The sequence below is a fragment of the Muntiacus reevesi genome, chromosome 15 (assembly GCF_963930625.1).
Source record: "Muntiacus reevesi chromosome 15, mMunRee1.1, whole genome shotgun sequence".
NCBI lineage: Eukaryota > Metazoa > Chordata > Mammalia > Artiodactyla > Cervidae > Muntiacus > Muntiacus reevesi.
The window spans coordinates 21136485-21158243 of NC_089263.1; the positions used below are offsets into that span (position 1 = coordinate 21136485).

The 21759-nt window shown below is 46.7% G+C and overlaps 1 protein-coding gene across 2 annotated transcripts in view; it reads left to right on the forward strand.

Moving 5' to 3' along the window:
* The window catches only part of PDE8A (phosphodiesterase 8A), a 145140-nt gene that overhangs the window by 99997 nt on the left and 23384 nt on the right, over nt 1-21759 (forward strand). For both annotated transcript variants that reach the window (XM_065906398.1, XM_065906397.1), the window contains exons 6-12: nt 4545-4633; nt 9506-9584; nt 11438-11563; nt 14853-14941; nt 16720-16771; nt 16859-16901; nt 20288-20365. In XM_065906398.1, coding sequence (XP_065762470.1) covers nt 4545-4633; nt 9506-9584; nt 11438-11563; nt 14853-14941; nt 16720-16771; nt 16859-16901; nt 20288-20365 — 556 coding nt within the window. The remainder of the gene's footprint in view (nt 1-4544; nt 4634-9505; nt 9585-11437; nt 11564-14852; nt 14942-16719; nt 16772-16858; nt 16902-20287; nt 20366-21759) is intronic.

The following is a 21759-nucleotide window of genomic DNA, read 5'->3' on the forward strand; positions in this document are numbered from 1 at the left end:
CTCCCTGTTAGTTTCAACCCCTGGGGGCTGCAGGCTCTATGGTAGGGTTAATGGCGCCCTGCAAGGGGCCACTCCAGGACTGCTGCTGCCAGCACCCCTGTCCCCTCGAGCCACTGCCAGCCCACGCCTCTGCAGGAGACCCTCCAACAGCAGCAGGTGGGTTTGGTTCAGTCCCCTGTGAGGTCACTGCATCTTCCCCCTGGCTCGTGGTGTGCACCAGATTTTGTTTGTGTCCTCCAAGAGTGGAGTCTGTTTCCCTCTGTCCTGTGGCAGTCCTGTGATCAAATCCTGCAGGCCTTCAAAGTCAGATTCTCAGGATTCCCGGTCCCTTTGCCAGACCCCCAGTCTGGGAAGCCTGATATGGGGCTCAGAGCCTTCACAGCAGTGGAAGAACTTCTTTGGTATTATTGTTCTCCAGTTTATGGATCATCCACTTGGCAGGTATGGGATTTGATTTTATCATGATTGCACCCCTTCTAACCGTCTGACTGGGGCTTCTTCTTTGTCTTTGGATGTGGGGTATCTTTTTTTGGTGGGTTCCAGCATCCTCCTGTTGATGGCTGTTCAGCAGCTAGTTGCAGTTTTGGTGCTCTCGCAGGAGGAGATGAGTGCACGTCCTTCTACTTTGCCATCTTGAACCAGAACCTTGAGGTTAGGGTTTGGTGTCTCTCGGCCCTAGTCACGCATTAGAACTGCCTGAAAAGTGTCCCTGAGGAGGCCCTGGTTCTGTTGGTTTGGGCGGGGGCCTGCACCCTGGTGTTACTGTTTAGATTGCAGGGGTTCTAATGTGCAGCCAGGGACGGAGATGCCCTGGGGGTGGGGGGCCCGGGGGGCGTGAGGGGCTCTGGGGAGACGCAGGTTGAGTTGGCTTGGGAGCCAGTGGCCCCACCCCTCTCATGGGCTGGGCTGGGGTGAAGAGACCGGCTGCTGCTCAAGCAGAAGGAACAGCAGCCTGATTCCTGAAGCTCCTTGGGCCTCACGCCCTTCTCTACGCTCCACAACCCCATGGAATCCTCAGGACATGAATGAAACCTGCAGAAGGGCAGGAAAGACAGGATGTTTAGACACAGAGTCAGCAGAGGCAGCAAGGTGGGGAGCAGACAGCAGGAGAAAGATGCGCTGCCTCTGTTAGCATGCACTGGTTTTCTAACCTGAACATCCACCTTTGGGATAAAAATGTTTAGATGCACATATTCACACCCAGTGAAAACTCTGGCCACATGCCCAGGAGGCTGTGATACACGATACACATGGCTCCCTGTCCCAGGACTTCGCCTGCAGAACAGGTGAGGCCCAGCAAGTGCAAGGATAGCTGGGCACCCCTGTCCACCTCAGGTCCCCCACCTCTTGTCTACTGGCGGCACGCTCTGGGCCCCAGAAATCTCGCTGCTGTTCCTGCCCTGTCAGCGGTGGGCGCCTGTGCAGATGAGCAGTGTTCTTGGATGTTCCTGTGGCGTCGTGACACTGAGGAGAGAGCTGCAGGGCCAGTGCTCTCTCTTTCTTTTTTTAAATAATTATTTATTTATGGCCTTACTGGGGCTTCAGTGCTACACAGGCTTTTTCTCTAGTCCCAGCGAATGGAGGCTCCTTTCTAGTTGTGGTTCACAGGTTTCTCATTGCAGTGGCTTCTCTTGTTGCAGAGCACAGGCTCTAGGGCACATAGCTTCAGTAGTTGCCGTGTGAGGCTTGGTTGCTCTGTGACATGTGTGCTCTTCCTGGACCAAGAATCAAGCCTGTGTCCCCTGCACTGACAGGTAGGTTCTTAACCACCGAGCCTCCAGGACGTCCCAAGGCCAGCAGTCTTACCCCTCCCAGTTGGTGGGAGCTGGCGGGCATGTCCCCTCTCTGACTTGTGTGGTTAGGAATGGTTGTGTTTGGCCTGCAGGCCTAGGGACTATCATGCCCACGGCCAGCGGGCCTGGCTGTCCCTCCCAGGGGACAACAGTGACTGCTGTGTGTTCATGCAGCAGTCCGCAGGTGCAGTGCTTTCTTGTGGTCATGGTCAGAGATGCAGGGTGGTCTTGTTTTGCGGGTAAGGAAGAAGGCTCTGGAAGCTTCAGGGCCTCGTAGAGGATCATACAGCTTTAAAAGACATGAACCAAGGGCTGTGCTCTTAGATTACTTGACACACAGACAAGATCACGGTTCCAACAGGGGGATGTCTGCCTTCACTGGTGGTAGAAGGAGCATCACAAGAGGCCCCATGCCCCAGGCTGGTCTGGCTTTGGCTTGTGGATAGTGGCCTGCATATACCCTGCCTCTGAGGCCTCAACTTCCTCGTCACTAGATAGAATATTATCCATGTGTTGAACAGGTGAAATCAAGAGCGTGCCACAGAAACAGGGGCAAGTAAATACAAGTATTACAGCAGAGTGGAATTACATGATAGTACATAGTGACATGTAAGATGTCTTCATGAAATTCTTAATCTGGTAGTGGAATGGGCTCAGGCTTCCCATTTCCATGCGGTCTGCTTTTTTGAGATGTTTTCATCATGTATAGTTAGTGTCCGCAGGAGTAGGAGCGCCTGGGGAAGCCATGGCTCTGCCAGTCCCTCTGCTGTGGAGGATGATTCTTTGTCAGCTTAGCTGAACTGCTGTTTGACGTTAGTAAAGGGAAATGTTGCCTAGTGGGAATGACCTCTGTGACACAGCTGCGAAGAGGTGTGCAAGTGTGTCTTTGCTCACCGTGAGCTTGTGCAGCTTGAAAGAGGACAACATACTGCTCATCTGAGTGACGAGACTCCGAAAGTTAATATAAATGGGACTTGCGTTAATAAATTTCTTCCTTCTGTGTATTCTAGCCTTTACCAGTGACATGTAGGCATCAAAAAATCCTCAAGGCACTGAAAGAAAAGTATTCTTAAGCCCTGGTTTTTTTCCCTTGAGCTTTTTTTTAGTGGAAGAATTTACACTGTTGTGTTAGAACAACACAGAAAAGTGTACATAAAAGTGATTTAGTCATATATATATGCTTTTGCTGTTCTTCAGTTGCTTAGTCATGTCTGACTCTTTGTGACTCCATGGACTGCAGCATGCCACGCTTCCCCGTCCTTCACCATCTCCCAGTTTGCTCAGATCTGTGTCCATTAAGCTGGTGATACCATCTAACCTTCTCATCCTCTGCTGCCCCCTTCTTCTTTTGCCTTTAATCTATCCAATAATCAGGATCTTTTCCAATGAGTTGGCTCTTTGCATCAGGTGGCCAAAGTATATACATACATGTATATACTTTTTCAGATTCTCTTCCATTAAAGGTTATTACAAGATACTGAAATGTAGCTTCCTGTGATACCTAGTAGGACCTTGTTTACTTATCTTCCATACATTAGGGTGTATCTGTTAATCTCAAGCTCCTAATTTATCCATCCCCACATCCCTTCCCCTTTGTAACTATAAGTTTGTTTTCTATGTCTGAGTTTGTTTCTGTTTTGTGAGTAAATTCATTTGTATATTTTTAGATCCCACATATAGGTGGTATCCTATGATATATTTCTTTTTCTTTTACTTCACTTAGTATGCTGATCTCTGGGTTTATACATGTTGCCGCAAATGGCATTGTTTTATTTTTTATGGCCAAGTAATATTCCATTACACACACCCACCCACACACCCCTTCTGTATCCATTCCTCTGTCAGTGAACACTTAGGAGGTTGCTTCCATCACACACACACACACACACACTTCCATCACACACACACCTTCTGTATCCATTCCTCTGTCAGTGGACACTTAAGAGGCTGCTTACACACACACACACACACACACACACACACACACACGCTTCCATCACACACACACCTTCTGTATCAATTCCTCTGTCAGTGGACACTTAAGAGGCTGCTTCCATGTCTCAGCTATTGTAGATCGTGCTGCTATGAACTTGGGGGTGCATGTGTCTTTTTGAATTATAGTTTTCTCTGGATATGCCCAAGAATAGACCCTGTTTTTCCTAATTTCATTTATTGACTACTTGAGATACCATTCATTTTCCATGTAATTCAGCTATTTATTTTAAAGTTGATATAACATTTTTATAGGAGAAATACATAAATAATTATAACATGATTTTCCATTTCTTCATGTCACTTGACAGTGTATCTTGTGCATCATTCCATATAAGTTCACATCCACACCATCACGTGCTGTTTCATTAAATGGTTATACTAGTTTTAAAAAATTATTTTAAAGATTTTTAATTTTATTTTTTTCTCTTTCCAGCAAACACTTTGCTTTTTCTTTCTTTCCTCCTTTCTGCCTTTTTTTCCTTATTGAGGTACAGTTGATCAATTCAGCCACTTAAAGTGTACAATTCAGTGGTTTCTTAGTATGTTCTCAGATCTGTGCAAGCACTGTTTTTTAAATGCTGATTTGGTATTGTTAAGTTTTCATCTCATTTCCTGTTTATCATTGAAGATAAAGTATTTTTTAGATTTCAGGTACCAAATTGAGAAGTCTGTTGGAAAGCATTATTTTGTATATATGTGTATAATAATTTAAAGGTACACATGTGTTGATCCGCACCATCCCCTTTCTGTTTGTAGAGGTATATAGAAAACCCCAGCCCCATGGCCTGTTACAATGAACTGCTCCAGCTGGAGTTTGGAGAGGTGCGCTCACAGCTGAAACTCAGGTAATTGTGCTGCTTCGGGAAAGCCCACCATACCTAACCCAGGGTGTGGCTGCAACTGAGGACTTGAGTGTGGACAGCTGGCTCCATTTTGGCTGTTACTGACTTCCTGCTAAAGTGGGATGGGGCGGTGGGAAAGCACCTCTCCTTGCATAAGACTTTCGGAGTCTGCCTCCTGGATGTCTAACAGATAGGCATGTTAGTGCTATGAGACTTAACATCTAAAGATGGGGCTCCAATGGGGACTTCCCTGGTGATCCAGTGTTTAAAATTCAGTACTCTCACTGCCAGGACCCCAGGTTTGATCCCTGGTGGGGGAACTAAGATCCCACAAGCTGCATGGCACAGCCAAAAAAAAGATGGGGCACCAAAATAATAGCAAATAAAAAAGCAGGATGTGAAACTATATATACTGAATTACCTGTTTTGTTTTTTATTTTAAAATTCTTTTTGATATGTACATACATATTTCCGGTAGGTGACATGTTTTCTTCTTTACAATAAACATTTTGTAATTTGCTCTTGCTAAACAAGTTGTTTTTTTTTTTTTTAACTTGAAAAGAATATAAACCTAGTTCTTTGTAGAATGAGAAAAGCAGCAAAATTAGTAAAATTATCTGAGGTTGACAGAAGTAAAAAAAAAAGTATCAGTAGCTCTTTCTCATCTTCATTCTCTTCCTTGGGTTATGTTTGACATTTCCTTTGCCAGGATCCAAGAGAGAATGGAATCACTCTGTACACGCTCAGGGGGAGATAAGGGGGTTAGAATTTGGAGTATAAAGATTGGTGGGGACCAGAACCGGGTACCACATGCGGAGAAGAAAATACTTCATATGAATGAAATGAAATGAAGCGTGAGGTAGCAGAGAGTGCTGTGAGCAGAGATGTTTCAGGGCTGGTGAGGTCTACAAAAGAGCTCCTTTTTGTTGTCAAACTCTTCAGGGTAGCTTGAGATGGATGGCTGGCCTTGGGCCTGCCCCTTTCCTTACTCCTGGGTCTTCCACAGCCTGGCTGCCACACTTCCCGCTATGAGCCATGGAGCTTATTGTTGGCGAATTACGAATCACGATGCAGAAGCTGATACTGGGGAGGTTAACTGACTTTGGTCCAAGCTCGCACATGTGGCACAGAACAGAGGTAGTCCTCTGGGCTGTAACCCACATCTTCAGGACTGCGCTCACCATCTCTCCTCATGCTGCGCTTCGTCTCTGGTGTGCCAGCTGACAGCCAGAGGGAGATGGCCACTGTTAGGGAGACAGGATGACAGGAGAGGGAAGGGACGAGTGCGGGCTGAGCACTGAGGGCCACAGAGAGAAGCTTCTTCTGAGATACTAAAACGCACTAAAAAGCTATGTGTGACAAGCATATCTGTGTTACTGCTATATCAGTAACCTAGAATGTAAAGTCTAGAAATAAGCATGAGTGTATTTAAGAATTGAGAACATAAGTATATGTGTTCACCATGGCAGTTTAAATCCACACAGGAAAAGGTAGATTTTTCAGTGAACAGAATTGTGACAGTTTATTAACTATGTGGAAAGAAAATTAAGTTATATCCCAATCTTACACCCAGTTCCAAAATAAACTCCAGTGTGCATCATGTTAAAAAGTAGGGCCACGAAAGTAGTAAAAATACAAGTGAACATATGTCATTGGATAATGAAGCCTTGGTAAACCCAGTGTGATGTCAAAAAGATTTCATAAAGGAAGAGAAGCAGATTAGGCAAGATAAAAACGTGAAGCTTGTCCCAGTGAAAACACCTTGTGTGTTATTCGTGTCTGACACTTTGTAACCCTATGGACTGTGGCCTGCCAGGCTTGTCTGTCCATGGGATTCTCCAGGCAATAAAACTGGAGTAGGTTGCCATTTCCTCCTCCAGGGGATCTTCACAACCCAGGGATCAAACGATCCAGCGATTGAACCCACATCTCTTGTGTCTCCTGCATTGGCAGGTAGATTCTTTATCACTACCGCCACCTGGGAAGCCCTGAAGGCTCAGGCGGTAAAAATACCTTAACATCAGGCTCCTCTGTTCTTGGGACTTCCCAGGCAAGAATACTGGAGCGGGTTGCCATTTCCTCCTACAGGGGATTTTCCTGACCCAGGGATCGAACCCACATCTCTTGCATCTCCTGCATTGGAAGCTGGGTTCTTTACCACTGGCACCACCTGGGAAGCCCATATAATGTTAAAAATTTAGACAAATAGCAAACTAGGAAAAAATGTGTTCATAACATTCAGGACAGACAGATTAATATCCTAAATATGTAAAGAGCTTTGATGAATCAGTTTAAAGATGGAAACACCCAGTATAAAAAAATTACAAAGGACATGTCATAAACAAGTAGTTTATAAGAGATACTGATGGCCAGTGAACATGAAAAAAATGTTCAGCTTCAGTAGTAACCAAAGAAATTAAAATGATTCACCATTTTTTACTTACCAGATCTGCAAAAATTTAAAAACACGTGATTAAACCCAGTAGGGCTTCTCACAGATCCAGCTCCTCCTAGCTTGCTGTATCAGAGGTGGAAACTTCTTATTTTTTCATTCTTGTTTTTTTAAATAACAGTTTTATTGGGCTAATTCACATACCGCCTCTTGAGTTTTATATGCCAAGAAAGAAGGACTAGTTTTTATTGGCTAAGCTGTTTTGTCTTATTTACCTAGACAGCTTAGTAATACCAAGAATAAAGTAACAGCATTGTATGAACAATTATGAATTTTATGAAGAAGTAGACAGTTGCATTCTTTTTTTTATCATCTGAGGCATATGCAAAAAAAGCTGAAAGCAACCTAAATGTGTAGTCATGGGAAATTTGTTTGAATGAATTATTGTGTAACTTTAGAATATTACATATGTTATTAAAAGTGATGATAAGGAACTAATTAATGATATGGAAAGATATTTATATAATTTTTCAGTGGGACAAGATTATCAAACTGTAGGGTATGATTATACTTTTATAAATATATATATTGCATGTATTTTTTTGCATGTATATTTATATAAGAAATTGCCTAGAACACCAATTGATTTGTGTTCAGTTCAGTCGCTCAGTCGTGTTAGACTCTTTGCGACTCCATGAATTGTAGCACGCCAGGCCTCCCTGTCCATCACCAACTCCCAGAGTTTACTCAAACTCATGTCCATCGAGTCGGTGATGCCATCCAGCCATCTCATCCTCTGTCATCCCCTTTTCCTCCTGCCCCCAATCCCTCCCACCATCAGGATCTTTTCCAATGAGTCAACTCTTCGCATGAGGTGGCCAAAGTATTGGAGTTTCAGCTTCAGCATCAGTCCTCCCAATGAATACCCAGGACTGATCTCCTTTAGGATGAACTGGTTGGATCTCCTTGCAGTCCAAGGGACTCTCAAGAGTCTTCTCCAACACCACAGTTCAAAAGCATCAATTTTTCGGTGCTCAGCTTTCTTCACAGTCCAACTCTCACATCCATACATGACCACTAGAAAAACCATAGCCTTGACTAGACAGACCTTTGTTGGCAAAGTAATGTCTCTGCTTTTTAATATGCTATCTAGATTGGTCATAACTTTCCTTCCAAGCAGTGGGCGTCTTTTAATTTCATGGCTGCAATCACTTGATTTGTGTAGGTGTTGGGATTTCAGATGATTTAATCTCATGTATTTTTAAACAGATTTATTGAGATATAATTCACATTCTATACAATTCACCCATTTAAAGTACCCACTTCAATGGCTTTGAGTATATTCACAGTTGTGCAACCACTGCCACAATTTTAGAACATTTTCATGACCTCCAGCCCTAGATAACCGCTAATCTAATTTCTCTGTATATATAGATTTGCCTATTCTGGACATTTCATTAAAATAGAATCATGCAATATGTGGTCCTTTTGTGACTGGCTTCTTTTACCTTAGCATAATGTTTTTTAAGATTCATCCATATTATGGCACACATGAAGACTGTGTTTCCTTCTGTATCTGCATAGTATTCCATTGTATGGACATATCACATTTTACTTACCCGTTCATCAGTTGATGGACATTAGGGTTGTTTGCACTTGTGGCTGTAAGTTTTTGTGTGGACATATGTTTTTGTTTCTGTTGGGCACCTCCCTGGGAATAAAATTGGCAACTCTGTGCTTAGCAGCTTGGGGAACTGCCAGACTGTTTTCCAAAGCAGCTGTGTCATTTTACACTCCCACCAGCAGTGTATGAGGGTTCCTTACCAACACTGTCTTTGATTATAGCCATCCTAGTGTGTATGATGTAGTATTTCATTTATTTTCATTTTCTAATAAAAAAAAAAAAACCCCATTGTTACTGTGTAACTCAAAAATGTTTTCAACCACCAAGGACAAGGAGAATGCTCACAATATAAGGTAAGTAGAAGCAGGGAACAAAGCCAGTGATGTCGATGATCTGTTTTGTGAAAAGAATTTGTTAAAGGTGGTAGCTGCAAACGATGGGCTGCCTCTTTTCTGCCAGGTTTTGTGCGGGGAGCTTGAGTCCACTTTCTCTTTGAGTTCTCATGAGGACTCTGCACATGGTGAGAAGGGAGAGACCCAGGGAGGTTGTCACGTCCCACAGCCAGTGAAGGACTGTGCTCTGAGCCACAGCGGGCTCTGGGTTCCCGCTGGTCCACTTGTTCTTAGAATGGAAAGAAAAGCACCAAGTTGTGCAGTCATGATCCCAAGTGGCAGGATTGGAGGAGGTGTTTATTTCTTCCTTCTGCTTCTTAATCTTCCCCCCTTCTTTTTCTCAAGTTAGCATCAGTTACCTTTATAATCGAAGAATTCATTTAAGTAAGTTAATGTAATATCCCAAGACTATAACTCATTTTATAATATTTATATTAATCAGTCCTTTTTCTTTTCTACCCATAAAGGGCTTGTAACTCAATGTTCGCTGCATTAGAGAGAAGTCAAGAAGCAATTGAAATTACAAGTGAAGACCACATTATCCAGGTTTGTTATTTGGGAAGCTTGTCCCTCATTTCTGGTTTGTTTGCATTTTTAGGGTTGAACCCCTTCGGGGTTTTTTTTTTTTTTTTCTTTCTCTCTTTGAAGTTCAAGGGACCAGTTTTTCCTTAGAGGTTTATTAGAATAAAATGTGTAAAATATAAAGTCTAAGATAAGTTCCCTCTGGGGTAAGAAAAGTTCTAATAATTACTTAATGTGTTAGAAAGTATTCTGTAGACATATGGCACTGGCATTTATTTTTTCTCTCCTTTTTGCTTGTTTATTTATTATGCAAGGAGGGGCTTTTATCCAGGATTTTGGAGCCGGGTGGGGAGGGACTGTTGCAATAAGGACAGGCCCTGCTCATAAGGGCTGTGTGCTCTTTCCTTTCTTAACTGTTTTTGATGGTAGTTTACTATAGAAACTATAGAAACTTACTGGACACTACTCAAAATTTTAAAAATAATCTAGTACTTAACAAATTATTAGCAAAGTGGCTTCATATAAGTGACTTAAGATAATATAGCTTTCATTTAAAAATGGTCCACAGTAAAAGAAAATAACCTTTAAAAAAATAGATAACCAACAAGGACCTATAGTATAGCACAGGGAACTCTACTCAGTATTTTGTGATGACCTATATGGGAAAAGAATCTAAAAAAGAATGGATATATGTATATAACATATACATATGATTTCCTTTGTTGTACAGTGACTAGACTTCAATAAAATTAAAAAGTGAAAGAGGGTCACATGGCTTTCAGATAACAACAAACAGGTAACATGTGTTCTCAGATAACAGCAAAAGAGGGAGTTGTGCCAGGGGAATGTTCCTTGTGTCTGAGAATGAGCCCCACTTTGATTTTAGTAATGAGCACTGCAGTTCTTCTCTTTAACTGTGGCTTTCTTGGTAAAGAGCCTGATGATGTCCACATGCAGGAGTCGGGGCCCTGAGACATGACACTGGCCGGTGGTTGAGAGCACAGGCTTGGTATCAGTCAGGCCTGCGTTCCATTATTCTCGGCCTCTACCGAGCTGAGCATCTACGGGCAGGTTACTCAATCTGTCTGAATCTGCTCTCTCATCTGTACAAATGGGAATAATATTAACACTGACAATCACCTGCCTTTTGTGAGGATGTTCTGAGGACTGAAAGGAGTTAATGTGTGTAACTTGCTTGCTGTGGTGCCTAGCAAGGAAAACAAACCTTAAAGAGCATGACTGTTGTTTATCATTATCATCATTTGTTATTTTTATTAGCGCACACACAGCTTTCCCAGGCATTTTCTTGTACTCTTACAGTCCTATTTGAAATTTAACCATAAAGCCTTATATTTGTAAACACTTCCTCTGTCACAGCCTGCTTTCCAAACTCATTTTTCATTTGCATCATGTGAGAGAGGCTAAATAAATGTTTCATCCCCATTAAACAGACGTGCAGACTGAAACCTGGGAGGAGCTAAGTGACTTTTGGAAGTAGGGGCTGGGTGGGTCAGACTCCCAGATGGTGCTTTCTTTCAGTATCGTAATCCCAGCAGCCTGTGTGCAGCAGCCTAGGTGTCTCCGTGCTCCTCTCCTCCAAGGGTGTTTAAGTGGGAGCTAGCCTGCCGCCCTCCCTGGACCTCAGGAGAACACGGAAGCAAGCCCAGCCCAGCATCACCAGAGCAGAGGCTTCTCCAGACTCCAGGGTTTTCCTGGGGTTGTGCCCTTGTAACTTTAGAATCATCATAGTGAGCGCCAAGCTCCTGGGCTTTCTGGGGGGAAAATATGATGGTTTAGGTTGAACACCTTTGATTGTCCTCTTTTCAACATTTCTTTTAATTCACTTGATGTTTTCTCTTTTGTCTCCCCACCCCCAGTATGCAAATCCAGCGTTTGAAACAACAATGGGCTATCAGTCAGGCGAGTTAATAGGGAAGGAGATAGCAGAAGTGCCTATAAATGAAAAAAAGGCTGATTTGCTCGATACTATAAATTCATGCAAGGTGAGTAAGAGAGTGGCACCCTGGTCCCTTCCACAGAAGCAGAGAGGGGTGGAAGGAGGTTGAACACTCGCTGAGCACTGCTAAAGCTGGGGAACCTCAGGCCTGGGGAACCATAGATGGTGTTATCCCTGTTGTGCCCACTTTGCAGATGAGGAAACTGAGGCTAGGAAAGTACATATAACCTGACCAGCCAGGAAGAGTAAGTTTGACACATAAAGTCATTGTTTTCATTTTTGTAATAAGTAAGTTGATCTTTCTAATAATTAATCTTCTCAGTGATGGATGTTGGCAGTGGTCAGGGTAAAGGATGGCCAGTAAATCCACACGTTCTCAGAACACCGCTGAGCCCATCAGTTCTCTGGGCCTTGTTCACTTGGTCAGCATTTTTTTAATGCCAGGCACTGTGCTGAATTCCGGTATAGAAAGATGAGCAAAGAAAAACTGCTCAGAGAATACGTTCCAGGACACAGAACAGAGAGATAAACTATGACATGACGAGTCGCAGTACCATGGTGCTAAGGACAGACACAGAGGCGGGCTCCGGCTAGAGGTTGTTTCTGTCTCTGAACCCTGGCTTCTGTCAACACCTCACTGATATTAGCTTTTAAAATATGCCAGGAAGGAAAAGGCCACTGCTTTCCATAGTCATTCCCAGGCTTTTCTGCTGGGCCCTTTTTAGCTTTTAGGAGTTGGGATAGTGAATATGATTTTTTAAAACATTTGAGAAGTTGGTGAGCTGCTGTCCTGCTGGCCATTGGAGGCCCTTGGAAGTGCTGTCCCTGGGGCATGTGGCCCCACGCCTGTCTGGTCACTCGCGAGGGCAGGCTACCACCGGGGGCCGAAGGGCTGTGCAAGGTTCGTAGCCCCACTTGGCTTGGGTCCCCCGAGGACCCTGTGAGTGGGCGGGTGTCCTGCGCACTCAGGGGTGGTTTTGCAGTGAGAACAGGGAAGGGGCTGACCAGCTGCGGGGCCAGGTGATCGGGGAGTAGCCGATGTGGGCGCTGAATGCATCCTGATTTCCTTCAGCTCTTCCTTCTGTCAAGGAGGAAGATTTTCTTACCAGAGAGAGTGGCAGGTTCTCTGGAAAGAGAAACAGAGGTGGTAATGAACGAAGAGAACGTAGGAACTCAGGCCCACCAGTGTTCCCTTGCTGGGCCGAGGGGGGCATCCTCCAAAGGCAGCCACAGGAGCAGCCATGCAGACCCACGGCGGGCTCCCCAGTCGCGGCGGCCAGGTCCAGGGCAGCCACGGGGTCAGCCTGCAGTTCTGTCGTGAGGCTCTGTGGGCTGTCAGACAGACACGAGGGCTCTTGCACCCCTCTATCTGGCAGCAGCAGGGTCAGTGAGGCACTCCTCTCCCTCTCAGGAGAGCAAGTGGAGATGGGGTGGGATGGGGGAATCCAGCGGATTAGTTGCAGGTCCAGAGATCCTCCCAGACCCCTGTGGGCAGCGTCTCGCCTCCTGAGTCTTGACATGGGGCACCAGGTATGAAGGGCCTCAAACACCAACAACAGGACACATGTTCTCTAACATCTGTGTTTGCTGTGAGCAGCAAATACTATCCTATTATCAACCTCTATACTTAACTGCTTTATTTCAGAGTGGAGCCAGGGCATTGGTTCTGCGTGATCTGAGTTCCTGGGGAGAGTGTAAGAGCTGCCACATGTCCGTTGTTGGTCATTCCTACTTGGCTGGCCACACTGCAGCAGGACAGACCACTTAGCTGGGCAGTTTTTTGTTTGTTTGTTTGTTTGTTTTTGAGGAGAAAGATACATGGCCTTTCTAATAGAATCTTCCCAGGGAGAAGAAGGGCTTGTTGAGAAGTGGCCAGCCTGGACAAACAGTGGGCTGTGGTCCGTGGAGAGGGTTCAGACCTGTGCTGGGGACGGGGCTGGAGCCTTCACAGGAGGTCAGACGACGGTCGGGGCTTTGGAGTGTCAGGTTCTAGGTGTCCAACCAGCCAGATATTCTTGGGGGCACAGGAGAAATTCCAGTGATGTTCAAATGGAAAATATTGCAAACAAGGAGCCCTTTAGCTTTTTATAATTTTTTTTCCTTTTGGCTGCACCGTGCAAATTGTACCCTGAGAAGTGGAAGTGCAGAGTCCTAACCGCTGGGCCGCTGGGAGTCCCAGCTTTGCACCCCTTGCACCCTCCGCAGCCCCCGCGGCTCCCCACTTACCCCTCTCTCCAGCTCCCCTCTCCCCATCCTTTCCTCCCAGGTTTACAGGGTGCTCTGTCCCCTGCTGGTCCCTCAAAAGCTCTTGTGTCATTGAGCATCCTTTCTCCTCTGCATACATGCCTCCCATTTCACCTGAAGGTCTTTTCCAAGGTTTGTCTCAACACCTGCTGTCATCTTGGAACCAACCTGTAGAGTGATGATTCTCTCTCATCCCCCACTGACAGCCTAGTCTCTCTTGGTCCTCATCTGTCTCTGCTTGTTGACTGTCTTCACACCTGCTTGGACTTTGAATCCTGGACTCGTTTTGGATTCTCCCTCCCCCCTTCGTCCCCTCTTTATCAAATCCATCAGCAGGGCTGGATCCATGGCCTGGGCCTGACCACGTTCAGGACCTCCTCCCCACACTCCAAGACGATGGTAGCTGAACGCAGTTAGGCCTCCCGGCCCAGGACCCTCACTTCCAGTCAGTCCCTCCGCACTGCTGGAGATGAGTCTCGCAGCGCTCAGGTCCCTTAGCCTGGCCGCCAGGATTCCGTGGTCTGACCTTGGTCTAGCTTTTCTATTCAGTAAACTAAGGCCCCAAGTGGCCCTTGACCGTTTACCACATTCCAGCTCTGTGCTCACTTAGTCAGAGAAGTCCCGTTCACTGCTGAGTTGGCCCTGGAGTAGAGGGAGGTGCAGGCCTCGTGTCATTCTGAGAGGATCGCAGACAGACAGACACATGTGCAAAACCAAACAGGCCCTTTACTGGCCGTCTGTGTGTGTCAGCACTTGGCGAGGAGTTTGTGAGTGTTACCAGATTTTCTCTTTATAATAGCCTTCTAGGTAGGACTTTGTTATTTTCAGGATCTGAAACTTTGGCTTCTGTTGTATTTTGCTAAGAAACAGGATCTGTGTTGAGTAAATACTTTTTGTTTCCATTTGACTGGAAAACTTACAGGCAACTTTGTTATCTAAACAGTCACTGGCTGAATTGTCCTCCTTAGCTGGATCTTGTTCTCCTAATTGCTCTAGTGGCCACTGGGAGTGAACAAGAGCCCGAGGTGGAGGATGTTCTCAGGTTCATGTTTGGAACACAGTGTATAATGATGCTCACATTCCATTTATAGGAATGGCAAGGAATTTACTCTGTCAGGAAGAAAAATGGAGATAATGTACAACAAAATGTGAAGATAATACCTGTCATTGGACAGGGAGGGTAAGTAGAAAAAACAAGTACTTCAGGCAGTATACCACGTTTGGCTTATTGCAGCATATGCTTTAAATACTTAAGTAAGTTAAGAACCGCACATGGAAACTTATAAGAAGGACTGGTAACCGGGTCAGTTACCACCAAAGTGTGACCTTCCAGGGTGGTTTCCTCATGGTCACAGCCTGACCCTCCTGCTGGTGACCCAGAGCTGCAAGACCCCGACAGTCCTGCTTAAGCTGTGTGAGCACATACATAAAAGATGAAAGCATTTAAATCCAATGCCACCTCACTGAGCTTTGTGCCAAGAACCCTCACTGGTGGACTCTGTATTTAAAAGATTTCTCTCTGGCTTAGCAGGTAAAGAATCTGCCTGCAGTGCAGGAGACTCAGATTCGATCCCTAGGTTGGGAAGATCCCCTGGAGAAGGAAATGGCAACCCACTCCAGTATTCTTGCCTGGAAAATCCCATGCACAGAGGAGCCTGGAGAACTACACAGTTCATGGGGTCTCAAAAGAGTCAGACATGACTGAGCACACACACACATCTGGTTTTGGTAGCCTCTGTATCATTTCTGCATAGAACTATCAAATTAGATGAAGTATTTTAAATACTATCACGTATAGAAACTCATATGAAACAGGTGTGACCACAGATTGGAAGGCGGTGTATATCAAGAGCCTAAAAGTGTCAGATTTTATGTTAAAAAATCGGAATCTATGTTAAATAATACAAACAGTGGAAAATTGAGTGTGAATTGCAGAACACTCAACAATAAAATACACCACAATTAGAAATGATGATCATAGAGAATTCAATCACAGGGAAAATGTTTATGATAAATACAAAAGTCAAAATGTAAAATCATACCTAGTATATGTTCTTGGTCATGAAGACAAGGAGGAGGTGTGGTGGCGGTGTTGTAACCACGCTGCCGTCTGGGAGCCCTTCCCTCCCTGGGCAGGGGCTCTGGGCCTGCTGGGCGTCCCTTCACCTCCTCCTCCCCGCAGCCCCGTGACGGCGGCACTGTGACCGTCTCCGGTTGACAGATGAGGAAGCTGAGGCTGGGAGAGGCTCAGCCCAGGGCCTGGCTACAGTGCTCGGCAGAGCCGGGCCACAGACCCCCACGTTGCCCGTGAGGCTCACGTGTTGGTTACCAGCCCTGGTTGCCAGCTGGCTTCGGCCTCAGGGAGTCGGTTCTTTGTGGGCTCTCTGTTCTGACTCTGCCTTTTTATGTCCTTCCCTCACTGGGCAGGATTGGATTATCAAGGGGGGGAAAGCTGAAAAATGGAAAGAACAGTAAATAAGTGAGGAGAGCCAGCAGCTCTCAAGAGAACCGCAGCCACCTGGTTCTAGACACGCACATTTGGCCCCAGAGGGGCCTGTGACTGTTTCAATGAGTGTTGTGAGCAGGCTCTGCTGAAACTCGAAAACGAGCATCAGTGTAAAGGCTTGTGAACATGAAAACATGTGACAGATCTAAAGGCTTTTGGTTAGCTAACGTGGAGTACATTTTTGAAACCTGGGTATTTTTAATTGTATGTTGCGATGGCTCGGAAGGATTTTGTTATTTTCACTGAAGAGTCAACCTGTCTTCTTCAGAGACACCAGGGAATGCCTGTAGACTCTTGTTTGTTTATTGGCAACCTTGACCACAAGCAATAGAACTGCTTTCTCCAAGGTGTGTGTTGTGAAAGAGAGATGCTCTTTTCATAAGGAAAACTAGCTAGCTCTCCACCAGAATTGAGGGCCAGGAGGAATATAATGCATTGTTTTCTACTTGCAGAAAAATTAGACACTATGTGTCCATTATCAGAGTGTGCAATGGCAACAATAAGGTATGTAGGGGGAGCCCTGGGGACCCTGGGGGCCCTTACTGCATCACTAGGCACTCAGAACTAATGGCTTCTGATATTCATTTCCAGGCGGAGAAGATAGCTGAAAGTGTTCAGACTGACAGTTACACAGGTACGGTGCCCTGTATTCATGCTTCGGGTTCACTGAGCTTTTTTTTTTTCATTGAGCTTTTGAAAAACTGAAAACAGGCCCTGCCTCCGATGAGCTCACCTCCTGCGTGGGTGGCACTGTGTTTTCCTAGCGCTGTAGCAGCATCTCTTTCCCCGACTCCCGGGTCCTGAGCACAGATGGGCATCCTAACAGGTGTCCTGGGCAGGTCTCACCTCCAGTGCGGGCAGGTCTCACCTCCAGTGCGTGCACGTCCGTGAAGCTGTGCTGAGTGGAGTGTGGTCTGTCAGTCTGATGCTTGAAGAGGCAGTGGTGTTGGTGTCGGACCACGTCTTCAGCAGGGACACCCCATCAGACCTGCCTCACCTCAGGGCTGTCTCGGGAGGACTTAAGTGGGGGAGACACCTTACAGACCAGGCTCCCTTTTTAAAGACAAGGAGATGAAAAGTCCCATGATTTGCTCCGGGACATCCGGCTAGGAGGTGGTCAGCTGGCACTCAAGCCCAGACGGCCAGCTCCAGGAGTCTGAGGCACGTGCTGGGACAGTTCCCCTGGGCCCCGGGAGTGATCAGGCTTTAACCTGAAAAGAGGAGGGACATATGGACAGCAGGGGCACACAGCAGGTGATCAAGAATGACCGTTACTGGGGAGGAAGGCAGGGGAGCGAGGCATGCTCCAGACAGGGAGAGGTGGACTGAAGTGAGGAGATGGGTGCAGAGGACAAGCGATCCAGATGTAAGAACAGTGACTAAAGAGGGAGAGTGCAGTGTGTTCTACAAAGAGCGGGGCAACGTTCCGACTGGTACAAAAGGTCAGTGTGGGAAGGAGGTGGGATTGTGGAGGGTCCTTCGGTGTTGGGGGGAAATGAGGATCTCCATCTGGAGGCAGCAGCCTCAGTTGTCTTCACATCCCTGGTGCTTGCCTTAGAGCCTGACCTGCCCCAGGCGCTCAGTGAATGTTTGCTGAGTGGCAGAAAGGGAGACGAAGGAGGGAACTGCAGGAGGTCACAGCGCAGCTTCTCAGCCCGCTGTTTGGACACCGATCTCCTTGGAGCTCAGAGCGAGGAGACGCTGCAGTCTGAGTGGTTAGAGTAGGTGTGGCTGGACGGGGTAATGAGCATTTGGGCGGGACACTGTGTCTCGGGTTGGAGGCGGAGGAGCAGAGTCAAGGCTGTTCCTGAGACAGGAGAGCTGTGTCCCTGCAGCTCACTTCTGGGCAAGACTGTGAGAGATCAACGGCTGGCTGAAGCCAGCACACTGCTCCTGTCCTTGACTGCCAGGGAGTTCCTCTTTACCTCCGAGGTGCTGAGGGTGTTGAGCAGGCGAGCCATGGACTCGGAGTGGTTTATTAGTGGTGCTCTGGTTTGTGTGTGTGCATATGTTTGGAGAAGCAGATGCGTGTCTGTTGAGCATCTGCAGTGTGCTGGCAGTGCTAGTCACCCAGGAAGGGTTGGGAAAGGTCATTTCTACCTTCATGTCGTTCACAATTAGTGAGGGAGCTGCACAGTAAAGCTGGTGGTTCCTGGTGGGGTGGGGGTCAGGGTGGGGCTGAGGCATTAGGGGAAGGCTCCCCAGAGGGGAGGATACCTGAACCACATCTGACCTGCATCTCCAAGAGGATGGAGTGTTAACCATGTGGAGAAGGCAGCCAAGGAGGGGGCGCCTTCCTAAGTGGGGGTGAGCAGTTAGTGCCACGCAGAGAGTTCTGGGAGGTGGCCTACCACATCATAGGTAACTCGTAGTAGCTGGAGAGACGAGGTTCAGACACAAGGGACCCTGGGTCCACACTGGGGAATTTACATCTGACCCTAAAAACAGGGAAGCACCATTACAATGTCTTAATCAGAAGAGTGAGCCCTGTCTGGAGAGAATGGGTTGTAGAGAGCAAGGCTGGGGCTTGTAGGACCGGTGAGGCAGGCTGTCCCTATAACCCAGAGGACATTGACAGGTGTCTGAGCCTGGACAGGGAAGGAGTGGGGAGAGACGTTTAGGACGTGGAATCTAGACATTTATCACACCTGAACACTTGAGGGAGAGCAGCAGGGAGCCGTCACGGACGACTTATCTCCACCTAAGTGGAAAGGTAGATGCTGCCCAGTGACTGGGATGAGGAGTGGTCTAGGAGAAGACGATGAGCTCATCTGAAGTGCTGAGGGGTGTCCCCATGGAAGTGACGAGTGACCGGGGAAGATGGAAGTCTGGGGCTCGGGAGGAAGGCCCGGGATATGACAGCTTGGGACTGAGTAAAGGCTGTGGGGAAGAATGAGGAGACTCTGCTGTCTGAGAAGAGAAGGGGGTGCAGAGGATGAACCTATGGGAACGCCGGGGTGCTGAGGAACAGGAGACATGGTGATGAAGACCAGGAAGGAACAGCAGGAGACGCAGGGAAAGCCAGAGTGGACGTGTGCAGAGCAGTTTTTCAGAAAGCAAGCTCAGTCTAGCACTGACTAGTGTCTAGTACACAGTCAGAAGAGTCAGGTAACGACGGACTCGGGTCCTTCAGAGGTAGCAACAGGAAGGTCATAGGCGACCTTGACAAGGTTATTATCAGTGCCCCCATAGAAGAGAACGTACCAGAGGGCAAGTTGAGAAGGTTCTGGATGGTGGAGACGAGTACTAAGAGCCTGCTTTTGGATCATTTATGCGAGCAAGAGTCCAGGGGAGGAAGCCAGGAGAAGGCAGAGACGATTGGAACTGCCAGTGGGAAAAGGGAGAGCCAAGCTCATCTCACAGGGCTCCCAGTGTCCTCATCTGTGAAATGAGAACAGGCTGGAGAGGCTGGGCACCCCGGGTGACACCCAGGAGGATGCAGGAAGGAAGGTTAACTTGGCCTTGTCATTGATCGTTGTGGGGTCCAGGGGAGAGAGGGGGCAGACACCTCCTGTTTGGGCTGGAGGCTCAGCGGTGCCATCCACAGAAATGGGTCTCAGAGAAGTAGACCCCAGACCACCACTCCCTGTCCTGCCTCCAGAAGAGAGGCATAGTCTCCCCTGGGACATTTTAGGGCTTGTATTATAGAAAAAACACAGAAAAGATTTTTTCACTTTGGGACAAGGGTGGATGGGGATCAGAATTTTCCCACCACTTGTTCAACTACGTAGAAGTAGGTGAAATTCTGAGTTCATTTCTGTGGCCTGAGACTCTGTAATTACACAATCTAGAAACTGAAAAGCCCTCGTTTATGGTGAGTGGAAAATTTTTCGAGAAAGTTTGTCTCACTTAAACTCAGGTGTTCAGAGACTTCATCTTGGTGGACTGTGTTGATTTTTGCAGCATCCTAAGTGGTATTCTAAATCTTAAATTTTGTCTTTTAAAGCTTTCGTATTGGTAATTATACTAATATGTTGTTAAAATCTCTTCACGGAGGTAATTTATAATTTATTTCCACAGATAATCAGTCAGGCAAACATAAAGACAGGAGAAAAAGCTCCCTAGATGTCAAAACTGTTGCCTCTCGAACAAATGAAGGTAGGTGACAAAGATAAGAGGAAGAAAACGTGCTCCTCTGAGTGGTGGGCACATGGAAACATGAGGCTCCCTTCCTCATCTTGTCTGGGTCACTGCCCCCACCCTCAAGCTCAGCCGATGGGAGGGGCCCCTAGAGAAGTCTGCGTGCATTTCTCCCTTGCCCCTGACTCCTTTGCCAGTAGGTTCATCTGACCCTTCTGATGGAGTCAGGGAATAAAGAATAGATTCCCCGCCTCTGCTGCAGGGGCAGGGGGCAGAGGTGGTGCAGGGAAGTGTGTGGACTCGGGCCTCAGCTTGACCTTGGTTCAGGTCCCAGCTTCATCTACTCTCTGTGCAGCCTTGGGAGTGGCCTTGAGAGCTTCCCTCTCCGAATCATCAGGTGGGATAATTCCGTCCGCAGGGGACAGTGTGAGGATTAACTGAGGGGGCGCGGCGCCCGGCAGGGGTCATGGCAGCTGCTGGCGCCATCTTCACCTTGGTCCTCGCTGCACGGCCCTTGAGCAGAGCAGAGGCCACTCGGACGCCCCAGACCGTCCTCGCTGCCACACTCTGACTCCTCTTCATCCTTTGCGTTACTTTGTCCATTTCTCTATTTTGAAGAGTTAAACATTTTTCTTTTAATGTTTTGGGGTTTTAACCTCTGTTCTTTTTGATTGACTTGTAATTAACTTGTAATTCATATTAAGTGTTGAGTTCAATATGTTTTGACAGTTCTGTACCGTTGACCTGTATAGACTGTTACCACCCACCCCAAACTAGATACAGAAAAGACACACATGCAGGCCTGCACTCGCATACAGATCTCACCACACAGAGGCATCCACTGATTTCTTGCACATGAGTTAATTTGACCTCTTCTTGTGCCTCATAGAAATGGAATCGTACAGTGTACACGCAGTATGGCCGCTTTCCCTTGTCTTAGCGTTCTGGAGGTTCATCCACGTTGCTGGGGGTATTTGCAGTTTGTTCTTTTCTATTGCTTGGTAGCACTTCATTGTTTGTATATGCCACAATGTTATCCATTCTCTTAGGAATGGTCTTTTTGTGTTCATCTTTCCGTGTGAGGGCACTTACGGGTAAGGCTGCTGTGAATGCTTATATGCAAGTCTTTCTTTGTGGACATGTGTGTCCATCCCCTAGGATTGGAACTGTGGGGCCTCTGGGCACCTGTGCACAGTTTTCTGACTTGTGTTGTACCTCATGTCATCACTCATCTTTGAGTGTTCCAATTGCTCCTCATTCTCTCATACTGGGTTACACTAGGTTCTAAACTATAGTTACTCTACCAGATGTGGTTTTAATTTTAATTTTCCATATGACACCCCTTTCATATGCTTACTGGCCATTTGGATATCCTCTTCTGTGAAGTGACATTCATAAATTTTGCCCATTTT